The 16659-nt window shown below is 46.5% G+C and overlaps 1 protein-coding gene across 1 annotated transcript in view; it reads left to right on the plus strand.

The window, feature by feature from the left end:
- VPS35L (VPS35 endosomal protein sorting factor like) overlaps positions 1–16659 on the plus strand; it is a 118061-nt gene that overhangs the window by 38241 nt on the left and 63161 nt on the right. Inside the window, exons 10-14 of the mRNA XM_047713195.1 lie at positions 3015–3111; positions 3815–3862; positions 5153–5246; positions 9399–9476; positions 9974–10096. Of these exons, the coding sequence (XP_047569151.1) occupies positions 3015–3111; positions 3815–3862; positions 5153–5246; positions 9399–9476; positions 9974–10096 (440 nt within the window). The remainder of the gene's footprint in view (positions 1–3014; positions 3112–3814; positions 3863–5152; positions 5247–9398; positions 9477–9973; positions 10097–16659) is intronic.

Raw genomic sequence — 16659 nt, forward strand, 5'->3', positions numbered from 1 at the left:
CTAAGCAATAAAGTAATTTCATTTCCACCTTAGGAGAGAGAACTTGGGTTTGTCGTGTCGTGGCTGTTGTCACCTGTGGGCATTCTGGTCTTCGGTTTCTCCCGGTGGCTGATGGAGGCTGCACCCAGAGAAGCAGCGTCCTTAACTGACCTGGCCTCTGAGGCAAGACCGAGATGACTTCCCTATATGCACTGTTATGTAAAGAGACCTCTCACTCCTAGGGTGGAGATTTGGCAGAGGAAAGAGAACTAGACTCCCTGGTCTCCTCCCTCCTAAAATATCCACAGAAGTTCAGGGTTGAAAAAAGAAGCACCATAAAAGAAAAATAAGTGGGATTAGGAGGAAGAATCTTTGCTTTTTGGTACATTGACGTCTCTGAATTAATTTCCACCTTCTGAATTCATTCTCCATGTAGGCAGCCCATGTGCTAGAGTATAAGTCATGTCCTGTGAGGCCATTCCTCTGCCCAGAGCCCTTCGTTTCTGTTGTGCCTAGAAAAACTCTCCAACTCCTTACCAAGGCTGCAGCCCTGTATGACTTGGTGAATGGTACCTGCTTCTCTCCTTCCTGCTTGCCCCATTGGCTTGCTTTTTTCTTCTTTGACCCCATCCAGAGGTCCTGCCTACCTCAGGACCTTTGCACTTGATGTTTCCTGGAACACATTTCCTCCACATGTAAACATGGCTGTCTCCGTGTTGTAATTCAGGGCTTAGCTCAAATGCCACCTACTGGGACCACCAGAGCCTACTGGGACCACCCTGTCTAATGAAACTGCACCCCCAAAGTCACTGTCAAGTCTAATACTTAGTGGTATGTCTTTCATAGTATGGGCTGTTACTGGATACTACCTCATTTGTTTGCTTGCTTGCTTATACTTTCCAAGGTTCATTATGTTGTTCCCTCCCTGGAATATAAACTTCGTGAGCACAGGGGCTGTCTTGTGTATTGTTATCTCTTCAGAGCCTAGAATACTACTTTTAGTCAGTTCTTTAAACGTTTGTGTTGAGCAAATGAAGCACAGGAATGTAAGATTTATTTTGCTACAGGATTTTAACTAATTTCTATTTTTTGAGTGAGCTCTATGCCCAACGTGGGGGCTTCAGCTCACGACCCCAAGGTGAAGAGTTGGGTGATCTAGTGACCGAACCAGCTGGGCACCCCACTTTGCTACAAGATTTTAAAGTCTGCCTAACATCGTTTTCTCTTTAATGATCTCCTGAGCTGGAGGGAAAGCCATGTGCACATTGTTGTATAGCTTGCAGGCGATGTGGACGCCCAGGACAGCTTGCTTTTCTGTGTCCCCAGGATCTCTCGCGTCCAGCTGCGGGTTTCAGCGGACAAGGCTCCTGTCGGGGCTGGTGGGTTATAGCTTACAGTGATGCCAGCTCTCTTCTGAGTCTCCATTCCCTCATCTGTAAAGTGAAGGGTTTTTTTGTTTATTTGTTTTTTAAAGATTTTATTTATTTATTTGGCAGACAGAGGTCACAAGTAGGCAGAGAGGCAGGCGGGGGGTGGAGGGGAAGCAGGCTCCCCACTGAGCAGAGAACCCGATGTGGGGCTCAATCCCAGAACCCTGAGATCATGACCTGAGCCGAAGGCAGAGGCTTAACCCACTGAGCCACCCAGGTGCCCCAAAGCAAGAGGTTTTATTAGATGATCTTAGAGACTTATTTTTGCTTTTAGGTTTCAGGTCCCATGATCCCGTCATATGAAGGGAAATTAATCCCACCCGTCCTTTTTCCACAAAGCAGGATTGACAAATGAATTTAAGAATAACCCTTATCTTTTCCTGTCTGGATCTCTTGGAACTTGAAAAAAAAAAAAAAGAAAGAAAGAAAAGAAAAAGCAGTTACTTTTAAGTGGGCGGGTTTAGGGCAGGAAAGGGGAAATGGTAATTTCCCTTCCCTTTGGAACTGGCAAGTGAGTAGTTCTTGAATGAATGAAACCTTCTGTAACATCCAAAAATAAATCCTTGGGATTGCACTTCCAAATTATCTGCAGTTGTGATTAGTGACTGTTCTCTGCTAGGAGGTACCTGGAGGTTTATCTTTTTGCTGATTCCATCGGAATTTCGATCACTTTAATCATGTGCCACCAAGTTGCAGAAAGCAGAATTAGGGACGAAAGAGGACTCTGCACAACAGTGATGATGGCAGTGAAGAGGGCAGCAAGCTAGAATTCGTTGGTTGTCTCCTAAAGTGATTAACGTCTCCCCCTTTGATTGATTTTTTTTTTTTTTTTTTTTTTTAAGTAAACTGTGCCATACCTCCCAGCAGAAAAGGGACAGGTCCGTTAATGAAGAGGAAGAGAACAGATAATGGGGGAAACTGGCAGTTTTGCCACGAGATGACTCACGTGTTGGAAGGAGTATCGAGCTGGTGGCCTGACTGAGAGTTTTCCACCACAGGGCTTTGATTTACCTGGCCCAGGTGATATTTAGAGTACAAGCTCGGAACACATGTCAGGTGACACTTGCAGGTTTCCGAAGCATCTGGAATTCCCAACTGTATGGTTTAGTTCTGGTGGGTCTACCAAGAATCTTGGGGTTGTGTCAGAGGCTGTGGCGCTGGACTGCCTGGGTTGAATCGCAGCTCTGACTTTTGCTTGCTGTGTGCCCTAGCCATCTCTGTGCCTTGGTCTCTGCATCTGTCACAGTAAAATAAAGCTCAGGTCCTGATCTCAGGGTCCTGGGATGGAGTCCTGCACTGGTCTGCCCACTCAGCTGGGAGTCTGCTTCTCCCTCTCCGTTTCCCTCTGCCCTTCCCTGCACACCCCCATCCCCCTCCCGTGCTCGCTCTCTCTTTAATAAATAAGTAAAATCTTAAAAAGAAAAAAAGGTACTGTGGAGGGATGTTGTGGACATGAGGTGAATTACCTGTTTCCTAATAATATTTGGAAGGAAAGATCTAAAAGAACTGAGGAGGCTACCCCTTCTTGTCCACTGAAACGTTCTCCTGTCTCAGGGCCCGGAGCAGCTGTACCAGACCCTGATGGATACTGTTTTTGCGTTTCAGATCACTTCTCTCCAGAGAATGTCAATGACACGGCCAAAGAAACATGCTTAAATTGGTTTTTCAAGATTGCTTCCATCAGGGAACTCATTCCAAGATTGTATCCTTTTTTTTGTCTTTGATGATTTTAAAGATAGGCTGAACGAGTTGCACCATTAATAGGAGCCATGTGATGGGACACCCTGAAATTCCTGTTAAAAATTTGGTCCCGTTACGGTTGCTAGCCTGAGAATCCAGGGCCAGCCACGCTGTCGGAGCCTTTGGACTGCACTCTCCCCAAACAGTGTTCTGTTTTTTGCTTTGAATATGATGCCATGTACCAGACTTTTGTTTCCCAGAGGAACATTCCCACATTAATTCTCTCAATTAAAATGCTTCATCTTTATGTGTTTTCTCTGGTTCCCGAAACTTGAAAGGAACAGGGTCAGGCTTCTCTGCACCGATGCCAGTTCTGGAGAACAGAGTTTGACTTACACACAAATGAATCTTGGTTATCTAAAGTTGTTCTTTCCCCATAAAGCCTCGAGGGGAGATGCTCAAAATGTAGTTTAACCTGTAGCCTGCAACCGTGAATCAGCATGTAATTTTCCCCCCCAAAATGTATTTTCAATAAGTATGAAGCCTTGAGAACCAGCTATGGAAACCACGAGCTGTTAGCTAATGCAATTCTCTGGGCTGCTGAGAGCCGTCGTGGGCCCACCATCCTGAAGTCATGCTAAGTCCTGCTCATGAGTGGTCTAGCCTTTTTGCCACAGGGAACAGGCCGTCTGGAAAACGTCTTCCTTAACAGGATGTTTTTGTAGTTATGTGGAAGCATCCATCCTGAAGTGTAACAAGTTTCTCTCCAAGACGTAAGGCTCCTCTTCAGTGTCTAGAACCGTAACATTTCCAGGGAATCTCCCACACACACTAGTGACAGTGTAATAGCGACTGTCACTCACTAGGTACTTAGCATGTAGCAGACCTGGGGCCAAGCCCCTTCTGTGCATTTTCTCCTCTGATCTAAATGGACACTTGATAAGGTAGAGATACTGTTCTCCTTCCTAGTTGATGGAGAAGAAAACTCAAGCCAGGAGAAGGTGGTTGAATCGTTCATGGAAGAATACTCACTCTGCCTTTAGTAGCTCTGTCGTCTTGGCAAGTTACTAAGCACCTCTGACCCTCCGTCTCCTCCTCTGTGAATGGGTCCATAAAAAGAGGTCGGTGGGGATTTGGCGAGAGCAGGGCCTGGCGCACAGTGGGCCCACCCTCTGTATTTGCTAATGCTGTTGAAGATGGTGATAAAGATGCCGTCAGCTGCAAAAGCCTTTGCCCCAGAGCCCCATGTTGCTCTGGGTTACCTTGGGCCTTGTTTTGAGGGTAGCTTCCAGGACTGGGAGAAACCAGATCTGTTCTCTGCAGAGCCGACAGAATGCCAGGTCATATCGAGTGGCCCATAGATGATAAGCTCCCTAAAACCAGGGACCAGCCTCTCCTGCTTCATAGTGAAGTAGTTTTATTGGGTTTAGAATGTGTACCAAATATATTTGATTTGGATCTAAGGGTGCCTGGGGTAGTTTTTAGGGATAACATTGGTGCTAAAGAAATTATTTTGCCTCAGTATTTGGGAAGGCAATGCCCGAGGCAGAGGGAGGTCCCGTGTTGCAGAAGTAAATCAGTCCCGATTGACATTGATGGGGAAGGCTGATGCCAGCCTTAGGTGGCAGGGGTTGGGTGCTAGGAGGGAGTGGGGCAGAGGACAGGCAGTGCCAAAGGAATATAGACACGGTGAGAACATTGAGAAGATCAAGGAGTGATCAGCGGGTGGAAAATAATGGGGGGGAGAAACTGTTACATTAACAAAATAAATGTCACCTCAGATGGGCAAAAAAGAAAAGATGAGATTCCAGCCCTGAGGAAATGGTAGAGATGACAGAAGGCACTCAATGAATGAATGAATGGTGTCTGGAGAGAAAGATCGTCGTTACATTTGCCTTAGAAGAACGCAAACGTTGGCCTTGGTTTGTCTCTGAAACGTGGTTCTCTTTGCCCCCCCGCCCCGCCGCCAACTGGCGTTGAGGAAGGGTGTCTTTATGTTAAAAATGAAAGAACAGAGAGTTCTCCCATGGGGTGTAACGCTGCCCTCTTTTTGTTCCTCACAGGGGGATTTCGGAGTGTCTGCCCCGGCTGACGTGCATGATTCGCGGGATCGGAGACCCGCTGGTATCCGTGTACGCTAGGGCCTATCTGTGCCGGGTAAGCCGCGTCCCCTTCCCCAGCAGCTCACCAGTCACTCCAAGAAGGACTTCATTAGCTGCTAATTTTAGAACACAGCTCTTCCACGGAAAGGAGAGCTGTAGGATTTCTTTTAAAAATTAATTTTAAAGTAGACCCACTTACCGGCACTCTAAATAGGGGGCGTCTAAGGTCATCTCCTTACAAATGAACTGGTTTTCAGAATTAATTGTTTCTGCACTCCTTGCTGGGAGGAAGGCTCCCAAGGCCTGTTGGCTGATAGGCTGCTTTTCATTGACTCGAAAGCGGCTTTCCCTTTGTCTTGGATCGGCTCGTTTTGTTAGTTTCTCTAGTTGGCGCAGGGTGCGAGTTGGTGGGGGGCTGTGGGGCAGGGCCAGGGGCCGCTTTGGTGACAGGCATTGGGGTCCATGCAGCCCAGCCACAGAGGGCTCCCTGCTTCTCTCTGCACCTGCGCTCACGGGGAGGGGGTTCCAGTTGTAAATCACTTCGCCTTTTTCCGTCTCAAAGCACTGTGAAGCTTCTCCACCAGACTTCTTCATTTGTGAAAAATGCAACCCATGGAGAGTTTCTGGTTAATTCTTCTGCAACTCCCATGGGGGCTCTGCCGCCATCCGCTGGCTCTGGAGTCCTCCTTGCTAGTCTCGTCAGGATTCTTCACGTCGAAGGAGGGCTTAATGCCCCTGTTTTGTGGGGTCTGGATGAACAGCAGACTTCCTTGAGGACAAAGCTGCAGGTCCCCCCGCCCCAGCCCTTGCCGGTGATCATATTTGTAAATGAGAAGGCGAGAACCGGTAGCCTTTGATTGACTTTTACGTGACATCTAGCAAGTGACACCAGCCCTGTGGTCTCAAGTGTCACAAAGAAACCAGTCACTGCACTCAGAGTGAATAGCAGACATCCTTGTGAAGGACACTTTTTATAGCTCCTTTGGTTCCTGATGCCCGGAAGGAAAGAAAAATCTTTTCACTCGAGGGCAGCTTGCTCCCCGATGGTGACAGAGGCCAGGGTGTGTATGCCCTGCCATCTTCTTGAAACTTGGGGTGGGGTTTTCATACAGGAATACCAGGTATGTTTCCTAGAGCTTCAGGTTTGAAATATATTGAAGCTTGAATACTCTTTCCGAGTCCGTGTTTGCCGTGGTCCTACTGTGTGCAGAACACCGTTGGGTCCTGCAGGGGGAGGGGGGAGACGCAAGGATATTGTCATTTTGCGTATTTGTGTTCCACTGCCTTTCCCCTCATCAGACACAGCACATTATTCAAACTTCCCAGTTGGATACTAGAGCCGTAAAGACTTAGAGTCACAGTGTTTATTGATGAGAATGATTCTGGTTACCAAAGAGAAATAAAAAATGTGGAAATAAGCATTCCCTGCAAACCATGTTCAGTTGTAAAGTTGGAAGTAAGTGGCACAGGTTAGGGAAAAGATGTTTCTGGCATATAAAATGGCACATGGCAACTTTAAACTTCAGTGACAATGACCCCATGCCAGGAGGGCTGTTGATAAAATGCACCATCTCTGAAAATCATTTTTGACAGCCTAGGCTTTACATCGGTTCCCCAGGTTGGACAGCTCCCAAGTCTTGTGACACAGAAGAAGAGGCAGTCTATGAATCCTTTCAGCTGCAAGCGGCAAAAACCCAGCTCATACTATTTTAAGCAAAAAGGAGGGTTTATTGGCTCGTGTGTCTGAAGAGTCCAAGGGTAGCACAGGCATGGCTAGATCCTGGGTCTTCAGACTGTTGTCAAGCATTGTCCTCTCCCTCATCACTCAGCTCTGCTTTCCTCCGGGTTGACTTCACTTTATTCAGCAGCTCCGGGCCCCCATCCTCCTAACTGAACCCCAGTGGAAAGAGAACCTTAGATAGGCCAGTCAGAGTCTCAGAGCTCTAGCCAGACCGTCTTGAGTCCCCTGTCCATCCGCAGACTGTGGCCAGGGGATGTGATAGGCCTCCTGAGCTGGCCTGGGTCACGTGCTCAGCCTTGGACCTCAGGGTTGGGGGGACAGCCAGCACCTACCCAGATCTCACGTTCTTTTTTTTTTTTTTTTTTTAAAGATTTTATTCATTTATTTGACAGAGAGAGATCACAAGTAGACAAAGAGGCAGGTGGAGAGGGAGAGAGGGAAGCAGGCTCCCTGCTGAGCAAAGAGCCCGATGCGGGACTCGATCCCAGGACCCTGAGATCATGACCCGAGCCGAAGGCAGCGGCTTAACCCACTGAGCCACCCAGGCGCCCGAGATCTCACGTTCTGAGAGGGAGGTTTGCTTCCCCAAAGACAAATCCAACTCGCTGATACCAGAAATAGGAAATGCCTGCCAGGCAGGCGGAAACAGCAGATGGAAATCATGAGCCACTACCCTTGCTACTCTGGGTAGAAATCTTTTAGACCCAAGCAGATTTCTAAGCTGCTCATTTGTCTTGATGGAGAGAAGTAAACAAAACACAGAAAAGCGGTGAGTGGGCAGGGTGTGGGGGGAGCTCGAAGCTGTTTATTCAAGGAAAGTATGATTAACTCCATTGCTAAGTCACAGCCTCTTCAGCATATCACCGCTGCTTGTCCACTGGGCCTGCTTTGGCTGTCGCCTAACAGATAATTATTGCCTTTTGTACGATATGATTAAGTGGAAGGAAAGACAAGAGAACACAGTAGAGCTGTGTTCTGACATTTGTTGTATTTTTTTTTTTTTTTAATCTACTGCTTGTCCTTGAAAGTATCCTCAATAGCCATGGAACTGTCCTTGGAATTGAGCTCCCCAATGGATCTCGCATAATTCTTCTCAAAGGAATTCTTCACAGTCTGTAAAAAGAAAAAAAAAAAAAAACCCGTCATTATTGTTAATCTTCATGACCTCGAGTAGGGGGAGCTGAGTGGCAGGAATCTGTCCCTGTTTGAAGAAACCAGGTCCCAGAGAAGCCCCTTCTCCTAGAAAGTTGCTTTTGTGCTAAAGCAGCAATTTGAAATTGAGGTGTATCTGAGGGGCTCAGTTTAAGGAACATGATACTTTTGGTTTGTTTTGAACACATGAAACCCGTGAATTCCCCTCCATAGCTCATACCTTCATTTTTCCATCCACCCCCAGGGGTCTGGCTGCCTGCTCTATGATTAGCACAATTTTTCAGCTGGAATGTTACAGTCTGTTGTTTATTTATTTTTTAAAAGATTTTATTTATTTGACAGAGATCACAACTGGGCAGAGAGGCAGGCAGAGAGGGGGCGGGAAGCAGACTCCCCGCTGAGCAGAGAGCTCGATGCGCAGGCTTGGATCCCAGGACCCTGAGATCATAACCTGAGCCAAAGGCCGAGGCTTAACCCTCTGAGCCACCCAGGCGCCCCTACGGTCTGTTTTTTAAACAGTGAATGCCTGAGCCAGCGGGTTATAGCATTCTTATGCTTCATGCTCATCTTATATAAAATTGCTTAAAATACATTAAAAACTTGTCTGCTTCCATGACTGCCCAGCGAAGTCCTCTTCTGTATATTTTGACAATGCACTGGTGAAGTCCCTGCTGACTCTCTTCTGTACCAGTCTTTTTTGCTTCATCTAATAAAAGTGCAGCCACGTGTCTGTTTATCTTTTTTTTTTTTTTTTTTTTTTTGAGGACAAGAGAATACTGTATACACAGTCTTGAGAGTACGTTCCTCCTTTGTGCGTATTGATTTGTTCTCTTGGTCATCTGTTCAGAAATACATGCACTACCTTTGGGAAATTGCAAAGATGATTACTGCAAATGTTGCCTTTTTTTTTTTTTTCATTAAAAATAGCTTTTGTGGTTTTTTTTTATTTTTTTATTTTTAAAGATTTTATTTATTTATTCGACAGAGAGAAATCACAAGTAGGCAGAGAGGCAGGCAGAGAGAGAGAGGAGGAAGCAGGCTCCCTGCTGAGCAGAAAGCCCAATGCGGGGCTTGAACCCAGGACCTGGGATCATGACCTGAGCCGAAGGCAGCGGCTTAACCCACTGAGCCACCCAGGCGCCCCTTTTGTGGTTTTTCTTATAAAAGCATCCACGCTTCTTGAATAAGGAAACAGACAAGGAAAAAGAATAAAAACTTTCTGGACTTCTCTATGCCTACGTGTGTTTTTCATTTGTAACCATGGCATCCTACCGTTTTCCCATAGTCAAAGTAGTTTCTTTTGTTTGGCTCCAGGTGGGAATGGAAGTGGCTCCCCATCTCAAAGAAAGCCTGAATAAGAACTTTTTTGACTTCCTCCTCACGTTCAAACAGGTGAGAGAACCCTGGCAGAACGGCTAATGGATAGAACGGTTTCGTGATCACGAGTTCACAGAACCCAGTTGGATTTCCGAGTTGAGATCGCCTTCAAGCTCTTTAAATGCATAAGCCCTTGAAAATGACACTGGAGTCTGTTACAGACAATTAAAATGTGTTGATTGTACTGAACAAGCAGAGAGAATTAATATGCATGTGTTAACAGGAAACGTCTCCAGCGGATCAGCCCCTTTTCCTCGCATCTGCTGGCTCCGTTTTTATCAGATTATTTCTCTGTACAGCGCACATTCCCAAAACAGCTCAGCTCAGTGACATGGGGAACATTCTCTGTGGTTTTTTCCCTAGTTTAAAAAAACAAAACGAAAACTTAAGAAACCAGGCAGTTTCTCTCGGGGCCATCCGATAGCTTACAAGTACGCATCATCTGGGAGTTACGTGCTTTTCGTTTATTATTATTCCTTTCTTTTTCTGAGTGTTTCTTTGGTCTCCTGCAGATTCATGGGGATACGGTCCAGAACCAGCTGGTGCTTCAGGGCGTGGAGCTGCCGTCCTACCTGCCCCTGTACTCGCCCGCCATGGACTGGATCTTCCAGTGCATCTCCTACCACGCCCCCGAGGTAACGGCCACGTGTGGTCAGCGTGAAGTTCACGCAGAGGAGAGATGCCAGGGCTCCCCTCTCTTCCATATTGTGTCACAGTGACCTGTCTGCCAGTGTGTCTGGTCATGTTAATGGGGTCTTTCCGTCACAGCGACAGCCACACCGAGGCCAGCCAGCTGTACCATAGTCTCACCGCCGTGGCTGGCGCTGTGCACGGCGCCTTTCCATGACTGTCTGGGTAACAGCTCTGGGAGGGGGGCTCTGCGAGGCCAGAGACGGGTCACCCTCTGACGGGTCACAGAGCTCGAAGGTGGGGGTGACAGGGCGCACACTGCGTTGTGGCTCCAGGGCCGGTGGGTTTCATCGCCTTTTTACTCACCTTCCTGCCCTCCTCTCGTGTTGGTGATAATCTGAGACGTCGGTAGAGCAGGTCATAGTTTCCCTGTTGTGCAGAAGGAAAGTGACACTCAGATGTGTGATTGCGTTGATAAGATTTTTTTCCTGTTCTTTTTTAAGATTTTTTATTTATTTGAGAGAAAGAGAACACGAGCAGGGAGAGGGAGAAGCAGGCTTCCTGCTGAGCAGGGAGCCCCAACACAGGGCTCAGTCCCAGGACCCTGAAAGCATGACCTGAGCTGAAGGCAGACACTTAACTGACTGAACTGCCCAGGTGTGCGCTCTCTCTCTCTCTCTCTCTTTTTTTTGGTCTAATTGAAGCATTGTTAGGAATTAAAGTACAATCAGAATCAAAGCGGAAATACCTTTTCCTTACCCGATACTGAGATGTAGAACACCAGTTCCACCTAGCATAATACCCACCGTGAGAGATGAAACTTCTTCAACAGATGCTTCAGAATTTATCCTTCGGGGAGGAGGGAAAGGGGTCTTGCTCCAAAACAAGGTGGCACAGTGCAGAGTGAAATTCAGGTACACCTGCCTTTTCCCAGAAGCTGCAAACTTAATCACACCCTAAAGAAAGAGGAAAAAGGACATGACTTTGACTCAGCACCTCCGCTTTTAAGACTATCACATAGACGTGCTTGGACAGGTGCAGAAGGATGCGCGCACGCACACACATAGACAGATAAGTGGGTTCGGGCTGGTCCAGCATCAGAAACCAGCATCACACGGGGATCAGGTCGGAATCCATATAGATTCAGTGGCCTGTCACGGGGCCCACTTCCAGTGATGGAGGACCACGAGGAAGATCTGTTCATACGGACATAAGGGTGCTCGCAATAAATGGTGAGTCACAAAGGGAGGTTACACGCCTTGCTGTGTGTGTCCTCAGCGGTGGCATGGCCTAGTGTTCAGGTTTGGGCCCTGGAGTCGGAGGGCCTGGGTTCGAATCCCAGATCCATTGCTTACAGCTGTCGGGACAGAAGCACAGGCAGGTCCCTAACCACTCTGAGCCTGTTTTCTTCATCTGTGAAACGGGAGCATTAATTCTCTTTTTTGGTTTTTCGGACGGATTGCATAGGAGGACCCGTTTGCGTTGTTTGGTTGAGTGCCCCACACGTAGCATGGGGGTGTTTGTTGCGTTGGTGGGATCGCAAACACGGTGTTTGTATCTGTGTGTGAGAACTGGGGAGGAGGGGTGTCAGAATATCACTGGAAGGTGAGATTTTGCCTCATCTTAACTTACTTTTCTTGGCCTACTGTTGCTTTCTAACTTTTCGGCCAAATGTAATGGATTCCCTACATTTTCGTTTCCCCAAATCCTAAAGTATGAAGGGAAAAATTAGGGGCATTTTGGATTTCAGATGACCTCCCCCCCCCCGCCCAACCATTAAGTTGATTTTAAATCAAGTCGGTGTGAATGGAAAGTTGTTTGAAAGGCTGCGGTGTTGGAAGGAGTCTTAGCAACCACACGGTGGCCCAGGTGGCCCAGGCTCTGGGGAGAGGGAGCACGAACTGGAGTGTGGAGAGCCCCCTATCTGTTCAGCTGAATGAAACGTAAGAGCAGGGTTGACATGTTTGAAAATGGGAACACTTAAGTTCTTTTCCCCTTATTTTAACAAAAGGCCAAATCAAATTAAAACAAAAGGTACCTATCATAAGGCATTCTTCCTTTTATTTTAAGCACCAGGAGTCTCAAAGGATGGCAGAAGCTGGGAATAGAGCTTTCCCAGGGAGTAAAGCTCTAGGAAATCATTACCACGCCAGAAGAAGTGATTAAAAAAATTAGGTCACCTGAATAATAATAAACTCTGATTCTTGGGGCACTTAAATAAGGACCTTGCAGCATCTCATTTAAAAAATGTTAATCATTTTCAAAATGCAGACGAATCAATGTCCAGGTGGAAGGTGGTGTTGAAGATGCCGGTGTCTGATGCCTAAAAACTCTCTTGGAGTGGCTGGAATGTGTCACCTGGGGAGTTAGGCCACGCCTCCAAAGCAGGGGATGGTCTGTTTGGCAGTGGCTGGTGGTAAGGTATAGGACAGGCAGGCAAGATGGGGGAAAGGAGAAAAGCCTTCAGCTACCAAGATCTGTCATATGAAATTTCAGATTGAAATTGAAATCCCAAATTCCAAAAATAAAAAAAAAAATCAAGGAGCGATTATTCAGAAAGGCTTTTTTGTTGTTGTTTGAAGATAGGATTTTTTTCCGCCCATATACGACAAAAATAAAATAACGATAGGTAAAAAAACAGATTTATGCCCTCAAATCCAGGCACATTCTGCAGAGATAAAAAAGTAACTATTTCACAAGATCTGCCTTTGGGCAATGAAAACAAATCCTTCTCAGCATTTTCAGCAGCTTTTCATTTGTTGGGGGTGGCTTGGGAGGTGTAGAAGGAAAAAGGCCTGGTCCAGGACGGGAGTGGCAAGTGCCGTCTGACAGGGAATCCCTTGAGGTCCTTTCCTAAGCAGGAGGTGCAGGTTGTAAATGTCGGCTGAGCAAAGAAGCGGATGCACCTGGAGTGGTGGGAGCCGGCAGTCGGGCAGACCAGGGTTCAGGGGTTCAGACTACGGCTGTGTTGCCTTGGGCTACTTGACGTCTTTTACCACTACAAAATGGGGCTAATAGAACCTTCTAGAAGGGCTGTCGTGGAGTGACCGTCAGGGGGTGGCTGCCATCCTTATGTTTGGTCTTCACAGGGACTCACTGAAGTAGATGGGGGTCTGGGCCAACTTGACATTGAGGAAGCAAGCAGGGGTGAGGTGGGGTAGGGGGACGGAGGGAAGGGACTGAGGCAGGTGAGAGGCATAATGAGGAGACCAAAGCCTTACTGAAGAGAGTGACAAATAAGGCTGGCTGGGTGTGGACCAGCTTCCAGAGGTCATTGAACATAACGTGGTGGAGATCGGGCAGCTCTTGGAGATTTTTGATCAGGAGAATGATTTGAAACAAAAGCGATGCTTTAAGATCAAACTCGCAGAAGCCCACCAGACAGATCAGAAGGAGAAGGGTTGGTAGCTCTGGGGGGAAAAAAATGAGACAGAATGGATAGGAGAGAATTTCCTAATCAGAAAACATTTATTAATAAAAATATATATTCGGGGCACCTGAGTGGCTCAGTCGGTTGACTCTTGACTTTGTCTCAGGTCATGATCTCCGGGTCCTGGGATCAAGCCCCACACTGGGTGCCATGCTCAGTGGGGAATCTGCTTGGGATTCTCTCTCTGCCTCTCTGCCCCTTGCCCCACTCACGCGCTCACTCTCTTGCTCCCTCCCTCCGTATCCCCCTCTGACCCCCACCCAAATAAATAAAGAATTTGTATTCATATTTAGAAAAGATAGAAAAGTCAAAAGGAGAAAAACAACCACCTAAAATCCTGCCATGTTAACACTTTAATATGTTTCCGTATTATTTCTCTGTCCACTCTGGCTCTCTCTGTACTTTTGTTTTATAGATGAGGATTAAAAAAAAAAAAAAAATCCATTTAAAAAGTTCCCAGCGAAAGAGAAATAATACGAAAAACTTAAAACATTTCTCCTTTTTTTTTTTAAAGATTTTATTTATTTATTTGATAGAGCGAGAGACACAAGCAGGCAGAGCAGCAGAGGGAGAGGGAGACGCAGGCTCCCCACTGAGCAGGGAGCCCAGTGTGGGGCTCGATTCCAGGATCCTGGGATTATGACCTGAGCCGAAGGCAGTTGCTTAACCAACTGAGCCACCCAGGCGCCCCAACATTTCTCCTTCTAATGCTTAGAGTATAGGATTTATTTTTATTAACACTGAAATATTTTCTTTGAGACTTGAGCATATCCAGTCTGGATGGGAGGGAAGGGGCATATGATTTTGCCCACCCTTTACATGTTTGCTCCATTTAGAAAAAGAGGAAGGAAAATAAGATACACATATCATTTAATTCTTTTTTTTTTTTTTTTTTTTTTTTTTTTTTAGTGGAGCAGTACTTGAAAACACTGATTGGAAGGGTATGTAGTAAAAGCAGGAAGACAAATCTGGGAGCGCTCTGAGCTGCATACGAGTCCTTCTTAGTTTGGAAAGTGGAAGTATGGGGTCAGCCCAACTTCTTTAGCTTTTCCTATACTTTTTTTTTTTTTTAAAGATTTTATTCATTTATTTGACAGAGGTCACAAGTAGGCAGAGAGGCAGGCAGAGAGAGAGGAGGAAGCAGGCTCCCCGCTGAGCAGGAGGCCTGATGGCCTCAGTGGTTTAACCCACTGAGCCACCCAGGTGCCCCAACTTTTCCTATGCTTTTGAAGTACATAAATAACCCTCATCTGGGGATAACCTTAAAAATCCAGTAGTTAGGGGCGCCTGGGTGGCTCAGTGGGTTGGGGCCCGCTGCCTTCGGCTCAGGTCATGATCCCAGAGTCCTGGGATCGAGCCCCGAATCGGGCTCTCTGCTCAGCGGGGAGCCTGCTTCCCTTCCTTTCTCTCTGCCTGCCTCTCTGCCTACTTGTGATCTGTCTGTCAAATAAATAAATAAAATCTTAAAAAAAAAAAAAATCCAGTAGTTAAATATGGTGGTGGTTATAGAAATCGGTGTATGTTAGTGCACTGTCACAAAGACCTACCCTTCCCTCGCAATAGAGTGAATGGGAAGCCTGGTTAAATATCTAGTTAATTGTATTATACCCATGTCACTTTCCTGGCTTTGATAATGCCCTCTAGTTAAATAAGATGTCACCACTGGGGAGAGCTGGGTGATGGGTCCCTAGGACCTCCTGGTATGATTTTTACCATCTTTTATGAGTCTGTAACTGGTTCAGAATAAAAAAAAAAAATTTAAAGTCTGTCAGGAGCAATCTGAACACTAGCGTTATCGCACGTAGGAATTCCTCAGCCGTTAGAAAGAATGAGGACGGAGCGCCCAGGTGGCTCAGTCGTTAAGTGTCTGCCTTCGGCTCAGATCATGATCCCAGCATCCTGGGATCGAGCCCTGCATGGGGCTCCCTGCTCAGCGGGAAGCCTGCTTCTCCCTCTCCCTCTCCCCCTGCTTGTGTTCCCTCCTTCGCTGTTTCTCTCTCTCTCTCTCTCTGTCAAATAAATAAATAAAATCTTTAAAAAAAAAAAAAGAAGAAGAATGAGGCAGATGCATTTGTGTAGTTACACGGAAAGAACAAAGCCCATGCTAGATTCTTGAATTAAAAAGGCAAGTTGTAGCCCAGTATGTATATGACTGTTCATTTTTGTAAGACAGAAAAACCCAAGCTTGGGCTTTTATAAGAAAAGCGATATAGGGGCACCTGGGTGGCTCAGTGGGTTAAGCCTCTACCTTCAGCTCAGGTCATGATCTCAGGGTCCTGGGATCGAGCCCCACATCGGGCTCTCTGCTCAGTGGGGAGCCTGCTTCCTCCTCTCTCTCTGCCTGCCTCTCTGCCTGCTTGTGATCTTTCTCTGTCAACTAAATAAATAAAATCTTAAAAAAAAAAAAAAAAAAAGGCAAGTTGTGGCCCAATATGTATATGACTGTTCATTTTTGTAAGACAGAAAAACCCAAGCTTGGGCTTTTATAAGAAAAGCGATATAGGGGCGCCTGGGTGGCTCAGTGGGTTAAAGCCTCTGCCTTTGGCTCTGGTCATGATCCCGGGGTCCTGGGATCGAGCCCCGAGTCGGGCTCTCTGCTCAGCAGGGAGCCTGCTTCCTCCTCTCCCTGTGCCTGCCTCTCTGCCTACTTGTGATCTCTGTCAAGTAAATAAATAAAAAATCTTAAAAAAAAAAAAAAAGAAAGAAAGAAAAGCGATATATTCACGGGGTGTAAACAAAGGTCTGGAAAGATAAACACCCAGATGTTGACACTGGTGATCACTAGGAAGCAGATGTTGGGAGGGAAGACATTCGCATTTTACTTAACCGCCTGGCGATAGTGTTTGAGTGTTTTTTTTTTTCCCATAGTGAGCATTTCTTATTTCTCTAGTTTTTATTTATTCACTTATTTCTATTTTATATATTCTTAAAGGTTTGTTTCTTAGAGAGAGAGGGGAGGGAGGGTTGGATGGAGAGAGAGAGAGAGAACCTCAAGCTGACTCCATAGTGAGCACGGATCCCGACGCGGGCCTCCATCCCAGGACCCTGAGGTCATGACCTGAGCCAAAACCAAGAGTTGGACGCTTACCCGACTAAGCCACCTAGGTGACCCAATTTTTATATTTTTTATAAAAAATA

This window comes from Lutra lutra, chromosome 18, assembly GCF_902655055.1.
Source record: "Lutra lutra chromosome 18, mLutLut1.2, whole genome shotgun sequence".
NCBI lineage: Eukaryota > Metazoa > Chordata > Mammalia > Carnivora > Mustelidae > Lutra > Lutra lutra.